This window comes from Leptodactylus fuscus, chromosome 2, assembly GCF_031893055.1.
Source record: "Leptodactylus fuscus isolate aLepFus1 chromosome 2, aLepFus1.hap2, whole genome shotgun sequence".
Lineage (NCBI taxonomy): Eukaryota > Metazoa > Chordata > Amphibia > Anura > Leptodactylidae > Leptodactylus > Leptodactylus fuscus.
This window is the reverse complement of record NC_134266.1, coordinates 206037668-206052757: the sequence shown is the minus strand read 5'-3', so window position 1 is coordinate 206052757 and position 15090 is coordinate 206037668. Positions and strand designations below refer to the sequence as shown.

The window sequence follows — 15090 nt, the reverse complement described above, 5'->3', positions numbered from 1 at the left end:
ACCTAGCAGAGGTGAGGAGAAGTAATAGAAGGCGTAAGGTGTGCTTGCACAAATTAATGGGAGGAAGAAGGAGATAGATCCTGGGAGACTAGGGGAGACTAACCCCTCACCACCCGTTCCAAAATGCCTCGAACCTGGCACCAATAAGGCTGGAGGGAAGGACAAGTCCAAAAGAGATGGAAGATATGCGCAGGACGGGTACCACAACGCCAGCAACAATTCAGGACAGACCTGTCAAAAGAGTGCAGAAGAGGCAGTGTATGATACCAGTGCATCAACATCTTAAAAAAATTCTGTTTGTGAACGACACAACCCGAAGTCTTGGGAGCCCTATTCCAAATAAGGGACATATCAGTATTTGAGATAGGCTGCCCCAAATAGGTCTCCCATCGCGACATGTAGAGGTGTTTAGGTAAAGCATAAGGAGTGGGATCCGAGAGGAAGTGATATATATATCTGAGATTAGCCCCTGTGTATCAGCACCAGCGTTACAGAGCCTCTCAAAAAGTGTATGGTTAGGTGCTACTGGCCCCGAAAAATAGAGAACACAAGATCAGAGACCTGGATGTACGTGAACTCACTGGAGCCAGGAAGAACAAACCTAGACTAGAGCTCAGCAAACGGCAAGAGAGTCATATGAACTTATTCTAAGGTGAAGGTGCACAGCACAAGCACTCCGCAGAAAAATCCAAAACAAAATAGATCTCTCTGCAGGCTCTTTGTTACTTTCACCCTTTGCAATGCAAAGCTACAGAGATAACCGAGATGCTGCGGGTTTAAGTAGGCACAACCATTTTATACAAAATACAGTATAGGTGATTATGCGAAACATTGAAATCCATCTGATCACAGAGAAATGACTTTCTGCTCGCCCTCCCTCTGTAAAATAAACTTTCACTATGTAAATCACTTCTCTATTCATCTTAAGAGACTGCAGGTCATAAAACTCATAAATCATACTCCTAGAATCCTATATAAAAAGGAGGGTAAATAGTAAGCAAGAAGTGCAGGAGATAAACAGAAGAAAGACCGTCTTAATCTGTCTGAGGTTATAACTGAATATGAAGCTTTCTATCACAACCAAAGCACTCTGTTCAAATCAGTACTACTCTATTTATGTACTGTATGATCATGGATTTAGTTTCTGAGTGAGAGAGACCATTATAGAGCAGATTCTTCTGTACTTGCTGTGTGCAGTGTATAGCAGTTAGTCTCCACCAACCAGAAAAGAATGAAAACTGCAAATACAGTACGCCGTGGTGGGAAAACTTCTAAATAATGCAAAATCTAATTCATATCATGATCAAAAACAGTGTTACTCCTTATGTATACAAGTCAGCTTATCCCAAAAGGTCAAATAAAGTTATAGACAAGACTTAAAAGTAGAGATGAGCAAGCAGTATTCAATCGAATACCTCGCTGCCATAGGAATGCGTGTAAGCGGCCGATCAGCAAGGGCTTAAGCGCATCGAATATACTTAATATACTTAAAAAATATGGTGGAAGTAAATTTGTGGTGGAGGTTTTAGTCACAATATGTGTATGAGATTTACATAAACTTCTATCGACAAGGTTGCTACTGTAGACCTCAGGGGGTAACCTACTGCAAATCACACACTGTGGCCTCAGCCTTACGCTAGGTTCACAGTAGTGCTGGACTCCTTGTTGCCTGGATCCTTTGGAAGAGGAATGATGGATTGCCAGACCGCTATGATAGAGGTCACTCACGAAAACCAGCAAACCCTTTATAGTTCACCGTTTCGAAACTGAAATCAGCGAGTAAAAAAAAAAAAAAAGGGGCCTCTGTGCCGGACTTTTGTCCCCACCGATATTCATCAGTCTCAAACAGAGTCTCCAACAGATACTCTGATGCAAATGTGAACTCAGCCATACATAAGCATGTTAAAAATAAGTGGCGAATGCAAATACTTTGCAATAATAATAATTAAAAAAATTAAAAAAACAACAACAACATTTTCAGCATGACCCTTTAACCAGGCAGAACAAACATCATATCAAACCCCATAAAACACATAAAGAACTCCAGTGTGCAGCCAGTGTTACAGCAGACACTTGAAAGAACGTGCTGCAAAAACCTCTCCAGTCTTAACAGTTAAACTTTAATATTTCATTATTTCTGCCATTCATATTTAATTATTAGCTCCAAAGTCCTTCATTTATTCATGCAAATGTTAACTAGTTCCATATCGCACAACCAGTTGGTTAATGTATCAAAGAGACATCCTACCTTCCATCTACATTTTTAACGTTAAGCACCTATGCCTTAGCTCGAGCACCAAACGCATTGTGTTGGGGGGCAGGTTTTCCCCTCGATATGATAATAGATCATTTCACATTCATATCTATTGAAGACTTTCTGCTCATCAGACTTTAATTGAACCAACATCTGCAGTATATTTAGATTCTCAAAGATTGGTTTAAAATCCCTCAAGTGGTTTCCTGCTGCAACTTACATAAAAAAGAAAGTAATTTATTTGGAGAACAAACTGCTGAGCTCTTTTCCCCAAGGAAGAAGCAAGTTGGATAGCTGTACCAGCTGCACTATGTGCAATGACACTTCTAGGAAGCCATTGTGCTGCCAGCTATATCAATAGAGATGCTGAACAAGATGTGTGTGAGCATAAATGGGATCCGAAGGAAGAATAAGCCCAGCACATTAGAAAAAGATTTAATAATCTCTAGCCACACACATTTTGCATTAATTCACACTACTAGAATACAATGAGGAATACAGAATAATGCCACTGAGCAAAATATATAATATACAGCATAGCAGCTATTGTAATACCTTTATTTCCAGGGATAGTCTTTTTTAAAGTTCTGCTCTGCACTCATAATGTAGCCCAGTTACTTATTTAGAAGTGTGAAATACAGCAGTACTGTTATATAAGTGTCCTCTAGTAGTTTCATTCAAGAGAAGTTAACAAGGTATTGTGGCTTCACCTTCACCGTGATTTATATACATGGTGGGGGCGGCTGGAGAAAGCAAATACCTACAGTGAATCTGTCAGTGCATGAGATGCCCCTGAGAAGATCAAGGCACACTCTGGACAAAAAAAGTAAAAAAAAATAGTTCTCCTAACAGAAAAATAGTTATTGTACAAGCCTTAAAGGGGTTTCTCCTCTCAGCATTTAGGTCTATATCCATAGGATATTACATTAACACCTAATAGCCACTTCCCAAACCTGCATCTGTCTCGACCTGTCGGGCCCTATTTGTTCCAGAGAGTGAAGGAAAGAGGCCGCACGTATCTCCATTCACCGGCAGCTACAGGTATTTCCATATCTCCCATACAAAGTGAATGGAGAGACACGTACACGTGAGGGTCACACTCCATTCACTCCAGTATATTAGATATTTATGGAAAACTATGAATATGGTCAGAAATACAGAGAAGGGAAAACCTGTTTAGGTTGAGTTCAACCTTTGCAGAAAGCCCAAGTACGTCTTGAAGAGGAATGGAAAATATTTCTCCCTTCTTTTATATCCATTTCAGGCATTAGCTTTAAAGGGGTTGTCCCATATCAAGGATCCTAACTATACTGGCAATTTATGTAAACTGAAGACTTTTCCTAAATATATTACTTTAGAAATTATGCTTTTTTTTTTCTTGCTATATGAACTTATTTCTCCCATTGTTTACACAGCATTGCTATGACCAAGGACCTGTGAGATAGGACAAGTGATGTCACTTACTCACTGCCAGTGGGACAATCAGTTCAGCTAATTACAGTTTGCTGATAAAGCAGAGTCTTGTTATCTCTCAATGTAAACACACAAATAACACTGAGTTGTTAATTCTGTACAAGCATCTGCATATTATATGATCTGCATAAGTAATGGGGTACCTCAGTGTTCTGCTCAGCGAGAGGAAGGAAGGGGAGAGAAATACAGGAAGTGAGAAGAAGAGGCAACATGCAAACTGCTGAAACAAGGAGATAGGAAAACCCCTTCAGCCTAGGGACCCATATTGCAGAAACGCAGCTTCTTTTGTTGCAGTATTAGTTGCGTTTTTTTGAGCCGGAGTCAGGAATGGCTTTAAAAAGAATCGGAAATATATAGAAACCTCTTATACTTACACCTTTTACTCAATCCACTTCTGGCTTTAGCTCAAAAAAACTCAACAAAAAAGCTGTGTTTCTGCAATGTGGGGCTTTAGCCTAAAGGAAGGGGGGGACCCTAAATCTGCATGAAAAAATGCAACTTTTCCATAATCTGCAAGCTCAGTCCCAAGAATAAATATTAATTTTCTGTTATACCATATACCACAAGTTTCTCTGTTCATTTGACCTTCACCCCTTTAGTGTTCTTTGGAGCCAGTGGTCACACATTCTCATTATGGTTATGTCAGACTGTCTGGATATGGGTAGTGAAGGGATTTCTACTACTGTGCAGACTCACACAATCCATGCACTAGAAAGAAGCTTCTTATGGGCAATGAGCACAAAATCCTTGCAGATGTTGCTATACATGGCATAGTAGAAAGATATAAAAGAGAAGACTAAAATGGGAAAAAGAAAACAGTGTGTGAAATACAACAAAAGCAGTGATCTGTAAATATTGCTGTGTGTGTGGCTGCAATCTATGGGGGGCCTCCTGGAAGAGCTCTATGAGCCTTATATCATATGACAATATCCGAAGCCTCTTTACGGGCAATGAATCAGAAGGTAACCGATTCCTGGTCTACATTTTCATTTCTGTAATGATCTAATTAATGTTATATTTCTGCAACGTGTCCCATATGAACCTCTACAAAACCACACTTCACCGCTTCCTCTCATTACTGCTGAAAAGCTTTAAAGCAAGCTACGGTATACTTTAATAGGAAATGCTGGCAAATATAAAACTTTCAGAGTGTACTTACAACATTTGAAGCAGTGCTAATATACTGCATGACCATCTCTTTCTTGGTTGCAAAGTCTTTCTCGCGCAGTGGTGCTTTTCGGTCTTCATTTAAATTCATGTCTTCCTGGAGCATAAAATAAAAGAAAGAGGTTGGGAATGGAATAAAACAAAGAATTATGGTAACTGATTTCTTGTGAGATCATGACTTGATCAACAAAGGCTGAATGAGGAGAGCTGAGCATGGTCGACATATCATACTGTGGTACATGAGTAGCCAATGCCTGATACATGCAGCCCCCTTCCTTATAATCTTCATACATTCATTATATACAAAGCATTAAGCACTTTTCCTTTGCCTGGATTCTGTGTAGACACCATGTCATTTGTTTTCCATTGCAGAAAGTGCAGTATAGTGACAACCAGCTGAAGTGTGTGATCCACTAGTACCACATCAACTCATTTGGTAGCTAAACTTAAGCAGGTACTAAACAAGAACTAGACTCTTTTGTCGTTTTCCATTTTGAAAAAGTAGCAAAAAGTGTTTCAAGCAAGCAAAACCAATCCAGTGCCATGCAGTGTTAAAAGGGCTTTAATTAAAGGGGTTGGAACCCCCAGCGCATTTTCATACATACCAGGCACCTAAAGAAGCTAGAAACTTGTAATAAAATCCATATATAGAAAATTAAAAAAAAAAAAAAAAAAAACACAAAAACAGAATATTCTGACCTGTGTTCTCCTATTATATTCAAGATCATTTGCATACAGTTAAGGGAGTGTTCACATTACAATTATGAATGTTCATTGATTTCATCCGCCATATGATGAAAGCAATGAACATTGATGGCAGTAGAGTGAATGATGCAGACAATCCCTTCCATGTGAGTCTGTTCCCATTGACTCTATTGTAAAAACATCATGCTTTATGTGCCAGCATGTGTCAGTTCTCTGCACACTCAATGGTATTTCGGAATCTTCTTCCTTTATCCTGTCAGTGTAAGACCAGTTGACCGTGGCAGTGTACAATGTACTATCTGTGTATTTCACGGACAGCCCGCAAAATATAGAATAAGTCCTATTCCTGTCCTATTTTGCGCCCCATACTTTAGTGGTTCTTATTCATTTAATGAGAGGAGCTGTGGCCTGTGGGACGCACGGGAGACATCCTCATGTCCCCCGCGTGTGCTTTTAATTCATGGCCGGCCAGTTGCATCATGCGGTCGTCCGCAACCAGCCTAAGACTCGTGTGAGTAATTCCCATCTGGGGACTAGATCAGTGACACTAGGTTCACACCTGCGTTCAGCTGTCCGTTCTGTGGTTTCCGTCTTCTGCATGCAAGAAGACGGAAACCACAGACCAGGTCCAGCCGTGAGCGGCAGTGAGCGTTTTATGCTCTCCGCCGCGAAACCGTTTTTTTTAATCCGGACACAGAGTACTGCATGTCCGACTCTGTGTCCGGATTTAAAAAAAACTGTTTTGCGGCGGAGAGCATAAAACACTCACCACCGCACACGGCCGGACAGCTTTCTCAACCATTCAAATGAATGGGTGAGAGTCCTGCAGGTTTCCGTCTCCTGCCTCTGTTTTGTGCAGGAAACGGAAACCTGCAGAATGGAGACCGGGCGCAGATGTGAACGAGCCCTAACTCTCAGTTTCTGCACAGTGATGGCAGGCTGAGCTGCACAAAGCACAGGATTCCTAAAAGAAGCTTGTTTACAAAAGGGTCCCATGAGAAGAGGAGATGGTCCATCTATTTGAGGTCCCATCTATTTGAGGTTTCCTCTCACAGAGTCGGCAGAGAACAGGACGGGGCAGCTTGCGGTGTACAGAACATTTCTATGTAAACCAAGAGAGAGCACTCAAGCAGTTTCCATGCTGGGTTCCCAGCTCATGACTAACTACTGGGGAGCGGGGGAACCACTGGTACATCAAGAGGAGGAAATTCATTTTGGACCACTAAGAATAAGCATAAGATAGGACAATAATAAAGCAATGTCCATGGCAGCCACCAATAAGACTCAAGATCTATTGGTAATTAATTTTTTATTATTTAAAGTTGTTTTCAAAATTGAAGAAATCTTCTTGGTTGCTATGGGCATTAATACTTTTTTCGCCCCTTGGGTCTTCAAAACCAGAATAAATAGGAAGTTAAGAGAAGTATGAGAAAACAAGTGCGTCTGGCCTACCATAAATAACGTGCGAAGGCAGTGCTGCAGGGATATTACTACGGGCTATGTAAACTTGTGAAGGGGATGTATCTGATAATATTAGCTATTTGCTAGTTCACAGTACCTGAAGATAATCACTATAAACGTGCATCTTGTCGCTTCGTGTTAACCTGCTGCCTTTTTCAGCAGGAAAATAAATATTATTGCACCCACAACACTTTAGAAAGTCGGCAAATAAAACACTGCTGTGCGCAAAACCAAGTAATTGGTATACATAAAGAATGGGAATTCTACAGCTAAACAGCAATGCATTCAGTGTATTTTGACTAGAAATAGCCATTCTGATAAAATACGGCTTCCAAAATGTCACCTGTAGAGGAAAGAGGTTAAACTGCATTGGAAGGGTGGATTTTACTTTAATCTGCATCCGCTCGCAATAAACTAGAAATAAAAAGATGTGAAATTCAGGACAGCGGGCGGATTTTTGGAAAAGGTCAACATTTACGTGCGCATTTTGTGTTCAGGTTCTTTATCCACCAACACTGGAGTCACGGAATGTTTTTCAATATCAAAACAAGACCTGCTCATTTACTAGGGTGGCTAAAATCAATAGCTAATCCAAATGTATAGCGTACCCCTAGAGAAATGATTACACTGACAATTTGTATAGACATGGTGGACACATTTTACCTTTCTATTTCTCTAGAAAATACAAAAGGGTTTTTTGGTTTTTTTTGCCTTTTTTAATTTCTCAGTTTATCACAAGAAAAAAAACAAAACTAAAAAAAATAAATATATACAGTATGTATTATTCAATGGAGCTGCATTTGGTAGGAATACATTAGGGGAATTTCCTGATATATACCTCCATCATATGTCACTGGATAGACACAGTGGTATACATCTCATTTACGTGCAACATGACAAAAAGGTATATACAGTAAAAAGCTCAGAAATTTATGTGGTATACTTGTATTTATTAGAAGCCTTTGAGGTTAAAGGATTGCCAATATTCTATATTCACTCGGGTATATCTAGGTATATCTATATGCATTTAGCAAGATCTATACACCAGCTTTGGGGGGGCGGGGGGGGGGGGGTTAAAAAAAAAAGCAGCAAAATAGGTATTGGCAACTTTTTGCGTCCAGTTTATGCCATTTCACACATATATAAGGATTAATACATCTCCTTTAAATGCCTAGTATTGCACTAAAAAGGTGTTGAAACCGTGCCGCAAATCAATAATAACAGCGGAAACAGTAGATAGTCACACTAGTAGCTGAATAGTTGCTAGTCACCAAACAGCACCAACAATAAAAGCACACAAGATATGGATTAATAAAACATTCCAAAGTCTCAATCTCCTAATGTTCTGTCACTGAGCGCTGAATAAGTTATCAGTAGATAGAAAATACATTCCTGTTTCTCCTAATAAAGCATTCAGTACAGCCTCTCCCACTTTCCATTTTCCTACGCATTTCCCCCAGTGCTAATTAAACACCAGGTTCATCAGGGGAAATTTCATGTCAAAAATAGAGATTATAAATAGGTCAACATATGTGCGTGCTAGACATAGGTTGTTTGTTCTCATGGGGGCTTGCCCCTTCTCTATGGAATATAGGTATAGGTCTATATTTAAGTATCCAATAAAAGTTGTGTTTTATTCATACTTATACTCAGATAAGAGACAGGGCTTTATCAGCAAACTGCAATTAGTTGCGTCAGAGCTGTAGGTAACAGTGAGAGCACTGAGTGACGTCATCTGTCCTGAATTATCACACAGCTTTGGCTCTATGGAAACACTGTGGAGACAATGGGAGATGATATTTTACATAGTAGGGAAAAAAGCAGCATTGCTAAAGCGATATACGAGCAATACAAAACAATATACTCTTATTTTGGAAGACTCTTCAATTTAAATAAGCTAGCTGTATATAAAGGATCATTGAGATGGAAATACCTATTTAAGTCGCCCAGATTCACATGCATAATTATGCCTATTCTCATAGGATAGTGACATTGATTGTAAGGGGGATCTTCTGATGACTGGTTGACAGAAATTTGGCTAAAAAGCCCCCTTTTTGGGACACTTGCCATTATTTTCTGCCCTATCAGAAGTGTCCATAGCTAGGTCTCTTTGTTCTGTTTTTTAGCTTTATCTATAGTACTTCACTTCTAAATAAGCTTTTACCAGCTTTATCCAGAGACTGTTTAGCGCTTGGTTTTCTGTAGAAGTTTCCATAACAATGTGGAAGTGTCTAATCATCAGCAATAGCTGTTAGAGGAGTTTGTGTCTCCTCTCTGTAAAGAGCCTGTGTAGAACAGGAAGCTCTGGTGTTGCTTTTTGGATAGACAGAGGCATGTACTTCTCAGCAGGTCAGAAGGAAAATGCATAATGAACTGAAATATAAAAAACAAACAAACTTTGCAAGTCTTCAGTAGGTGATACCTTTTTTAATGGCTAACTCATAATGATGACAGAATATGACGTTTCGAAGCTTCCTCTGAGCTTCTTCAGATATAACTAAAAACACCTTCTAGAGGCTGCATATTTATGATCATAACATCATAAATGACATGAAAATCTAGATCTTAAAAGGGAACTTTAAATCAAGGAAACAGCGACTGATTTATTAGTACAAGGCCATGACCCTATTACAGACGCTGGACAATGGAATGAACATCTCACGTGGGTTTATGTCTTTTTATACAAATCATTAAGACAGCCATTAAGATAAGAACCTGGGATCTGGCAATTGATTGTTTTTATAAGTATATAGTAATAAGCCTCTTCCCCCCTCCCTCCTGTAATCCTACCCCTGTGTCCAGTTATAAATATGCAGCCTCTAGAAGGTGTTTTTAGTTATATCTGAAGAAGAAGCTCAGAGGAAGCTTCGAAACGTCATATTCTGTCATCATTATGAGTTAGCCATTAAAAAAGGTATCACCTACTGAAGACTTGCAAAGTTTTTTTGTTTTTTATATTTTATAACCACTGGCTAACACGGTACCAAAACAAACATTTTCCTTTTACCTAATGAACTGAAGAGAAGGATCCCGCGAATATTCAAGTAGAAAGGGACAGCAATGTAAGGTAATACCAATTGAATTCTATACACTGGTAAAATAGGTAAATAACAAAAGAAAGAAAAAATGCCTTTACTTTGCTGCTTTAAATAACTTTGAAAACCACCTTAATGGAAACTAAGCATTACAAAGTAACCATTTAAATACATTATATGTGGCTCATATAATGCAAGAACATAAGGTCTTTTAGAGCTAGAGAAGTTCTTCTAGTTGTTCTTGATATACCGCTGACACTTGACATCAGCTTCACCTATAGCAGCTGACTTTTTTAGCTAATAAAAGTGTCTCTTACTACTCAGATGCCCTTAGTGCTGAATGGTGTAATGGTCGGAGAGTTACAAGAGGAAATATATGGAGTACAATACAATACAATACAAGATAATGTATAAAGGTAGTACAAGATCATGGGTAATTACCATTAGACAGGGAATCACATGGAATATAACAGATGATAGCAGTGGCAGTAATATATAGATAGATAGATAGATAGATAGATAGATAGATAGATAGATAGATAGATAGATAGATAGATAACATGATCAGGAACAGAGTACAGCATACCTGAACCAAGAAGCAAGCCAAGCAATGGCAACAAAGAGGGAATAACAGTGTCAGACTAGTTGGGTATAAAAAAAAAAAAAAAAAAAAACAATTTAAAACTGGGCAAGATACTAGAAAATATACCAGAATAAACCAGGATAACAAAGACAAATCAACAGCCATGCTATAAACTGGAAGAATGCTGCTGAACTCGAGACTTTAAGGAAAGGCTAGGCCAAATCAGAAACTCTTTAGCCTGAAAATGCTTTAGCCTGATGTTCACAATGGCCCAGCTGACAGATAGTTGTATGACAAGTCTCGAGCACATGTAGCACCGGCATTTCACACCCGCCAGGTAGTCATGACCACCTGACATATTTACACTGCCCACGCTCCTATGTTACCATACAGCTGTTATTGCATCCCGTACATGTCTTCTGCATACACCGAATCTAGTTCTCAGGTGTCTTCCTGGGCTACATAAGCCACCAAGCTCTAAGGGCTGCCCAAATAATAAGGATCCTAGATCACTAGTGTCCTGCAAAAGGTGTACTGGTGAAAGCTAAGGGGCTACTTAGACAACAGCCTCAGGAGTAACCCCACAGTTGTATAGTTTGGGAATGAAGATATGGCAAAAGTGTTTTGTTAATTTTAAGGGCCTGTTCACACTGCAGACTTTTGAATTGATCTTGAGGTGGATTCGGACTCAATCCATGCCAACCATTGCTCTAATTCAGTTTCACATAATTTTCAAACGGCAAGCAGAGATTGCAGCAGGACACCGGGAAAAAAAAGAAAAAAGAAAATAAGCGTCCTGCTCAATCTTGTCAAGGATTCTGCGTCTGATTCAGCTACAGAAAACCAATATGCTTTTATGTTTTCTGCTTGCTTTCTCAACAATTAAAAATGCCTATATACATTATATGACCTTATATTGGCCACATATAAGCAGAGGGTAATTTCCATGATACACATTCCATCATAGCAGACAAGACATTGCCAGGGTGTGATGTCTCAATGTATGGTGTGCAGGTTGTATATAAATAATTCACATTAAGTGGTATATGAAATAAAACAGCAAGGTTTGCAAATAAAGCAGTTCTGTAATAAAGTACTTCAAGTGCCCAGACCAGACAAGCTAGCAGGTTACATTCCTCACTGTCATCGTTCAGCCATAAGCCTATTTTGTTCCCTATAAATTACAGTATGTTTAAAATGCTTGTCAATATGAATAATATTATTTTGCTTTAGTTTATTTAAACAAGGCTAACAGAAAAGCCTTCCATTTATATGCTAATGTATACGTTATAATATCCTGCAGAGGTGTCACATCATAGACCACAGGGCAAGAACAAAACCTACATATTTAACAACACTTATAGGGTTAAGATAAACAAAAAAATGCAAGTATTTTCTTAAAGGAAGCCTTCCACCATTTGGTTAATGTGATGTTTGGCTATACCTGCTACAAGACCCATTTTTGCCTCTGACATGGGCTTTGCGATGATGACCTAAATCAAAACTTGGGCAATACCTGAATTACAATTAATGGCAATTACTTAGGTCATGACCCTTTTAAATCACATCCCTTTTACAGTAAGAGTGAGTGTTGACCAAACCAAAATTTATATTATACTCTAGGGTCTCTTGAGACAAACTTGGACTAAGCCATGGACTACCCACTGAGGCCTGTAACTGGCCCTGACGTCACTAAAGACCAGAAGACAGCAGGGAGTCACACCAGAGCCCAGGAGAGGTGAGTAACAGCGGTTTTATGTTTGATAACTACCCCCACGACTCCAGGTATTATACACTGTAGCCTGAAGAGACCCCAGAGTAGAATAGCAGTACTTTCGGTTCAGACGTTTTCGGTTCAGATCTGAAAGTAGAGCCTCACAAATATTGTAATAACCAAACCGAAATAATCGATGTGAACAAAATCATGTCTGTTATCCTGGATGATGTTTGGATAATTTTCGATCATTTAGCCCTACCTCTACCTGGTACACTTTGAAACCAGTCAACCTTTATGTCTGGGAATGACACTGACTGAAGACCACCAGATCATTTGTATAAAGATGGATATTCTCAGCAACAAAACTGCAGATTGACACAAAAAAGGGTATGTTCACTAGGTCACCAATGGCCCCTGTATCAGAGGTTGTACTATATTATGCCATCAATGTATAAACTATTAACGCGAAGACCCCAAGTGGTGGCAAAGTAAGAAGTGAAATTAATAGGTGAATCCTTCATATTTCCCATTTCTTTTCAAGCCATCCTTGACTTTGGCTCAAAATCTGTAGCTAAAAAAAGTGCTTTTCTGAAACTTGGAGCTTTAGTTCCTGTACACACAAATATTACAATTACAAGAATTCTGAGGAATAAAAGTTAAATATGTAAATGATCAAGTCACTGAGGGAGAATAATTCTCACTTCTCCTGGACAGAGTCCAAATGAGACTTCACTAGTGTATCTAACCACTGAGGAGATAGGAGTATTATAGGGAATCCTACCACGAATTAAACTTGGATAGGTAGTCCAAGCCATAGAATTTATGTTTGGTTTTAATCTAAAGATGTAAATCACACAATAATATGTTGGGTCTGTGTGCGGTTGCTGTGTGCACAGCCCCATATTAATTCATGCTGCAATTCACCCCCGATGTTTGCACACAGATTCACAGTCCATATTTTGCAGCATGCACTACATTAGTCTATATTACCAATAACACAGACAAGTGTCATCAATGGCCTCCCTATTTGTTTCCTCCACACAAATGACATAGCGCATATAAATTATAAAAGGACAATTTTTTAATAAGTTCGTGTGAACCCATTCTTATGAGGATAGTGTTGTAAACTGGTAACATCATATAGATTTCTATCAATAATTACAATTAGTATTAAGAAAATTCTATTCAGGTTATTTGCGTGGGTTGAAGAAAGTAACTTCGTGCAGCTTTGTTGGAAACAATGAGTTAAAGTAATAAACTGAAGTAATGCATGCCGCAGACGTACGAGCGCCCAAGTAAGCAATATTAGGTAATACTTGCAGTTATAACGTAATTGCTTAATCCATACAGCCTTCCTATATTATGTACCATCTCTGGACACATCAATTCATAGCATAATAATAAGGACTCAATTAGAAAAACACCCTTAAATTGTGTACGCAAGTCCAAGATTTACCATTGATTTCCCGTTTATAATTAATAATGGAATAGGTATCTCATACCAATAATAAAACAGGACATTTTTTTTGATTTTCGCCTAAAGCTATAATTAAAGTTTCGGATAACTGTGATCATAGTGGTTTAACCAGATATGAAGCCATAAAACTTCTTGAGCTTAGATATAATGAAGTTAGTAAAATCTAATACACAACCTCAGGAGTAGACACAAACCACAGAGGACCTCCGCACAATTATAGGTCCCATGTTTTCCAAGATTTCAGCATAGACCAACCCCTACCCACTTACTTCTCTATAATAAACCAGTAAAAGTTATCCATTAAGTTCATTAGATGTATTAGACCCCATTAACGTACAGGTACGTCCTGTCAGAACAAGGCAACCACTTCTCGGACGTATATAGTCTATGGGCCGTCCGGAAGTGGTTAAAAATTTTTAAAAAACCTCACTGTTCCCTTATGAAGGCTTTTCTCACTATTATTCACATGCAGTGAATCTGTAGATAAACTACATTTCCCATGATTCACCTGCCTGCACGCACTCTGTTTGATGCTCACAGGAGGGGGGTGGGGTAGGCTTGCAAATGAAACATCACAGGTGCATGTTACCTTGGATGTGGGAGTGATTTATTACCTGTGATTTCATTGTAGAGGAGAGTGGAGAAAGGAGTTGAATCATGGGAAATGTAGTTTGTCCACAGATTGACTGCATGTAAATAACAGCGATACAAGGAGCAGCAAGTAAAATAAAGCTAAGCAAAGGGTGCACAAGGGAACAGTGAGTATTTATTGTTGATGTGGATGTATCTGAAACTAGATCCAGGCACGTTACATCATTCCCTAAACTGGTGATGTAAACCTAATGATGACTGGTGGATTGCTGGAGAGGAATGCATTTATTCCTTATATTGATACCAGTGATTTCCTTCAGTAACAAAACTAATACCATAGTTTCTTTTCCATTTGTTGAAGGTGAGGCAGGGTGTACCTTACATGCAAACAGTCCATTTGGGCTTAAATAAGCTATAATAAACATAGCAAACCACTTTTTTTCATAAGAAAATCACCCGAGTCCTCACATAACCCAATTCATTTTAATTATACTACTCTCAAATTACATTAAGAGATATTACATTTTGGCTAGTCAACTATCTCCAGCTGTTAAAATGAAGGAATGCAATCATTACCGAGTAAATCAGAAGGATACAATAGACGTCGTGCTACATTCATTCTTTGTA

The 15090-nt window shown here is 38.9% G+C and overlaps 1 protein-coding gene across 1 annotated transcript in view; it reads right to left on the bottom strand.

Annotated features, from left to right (window-relative positions):
* The window catches only part of DIAPH3 (diaphanous related formin 3), a 458292-nt gene that overhangs the window by 359777 nt on the left and 83425 nt on the right, over window positions 1-15090 (bottom strand). Inside the window, exon 4 of the mRNA XM_075265434.1 lies at window positions 4887-4991. Within this exon, the coding sequence (XP_075121535.1) occupies window positions 4887-4991 (105 nt within the window). The remainder of the gene's footprint in view (window positions 1-4886; window positions 4992-15090) is intronic.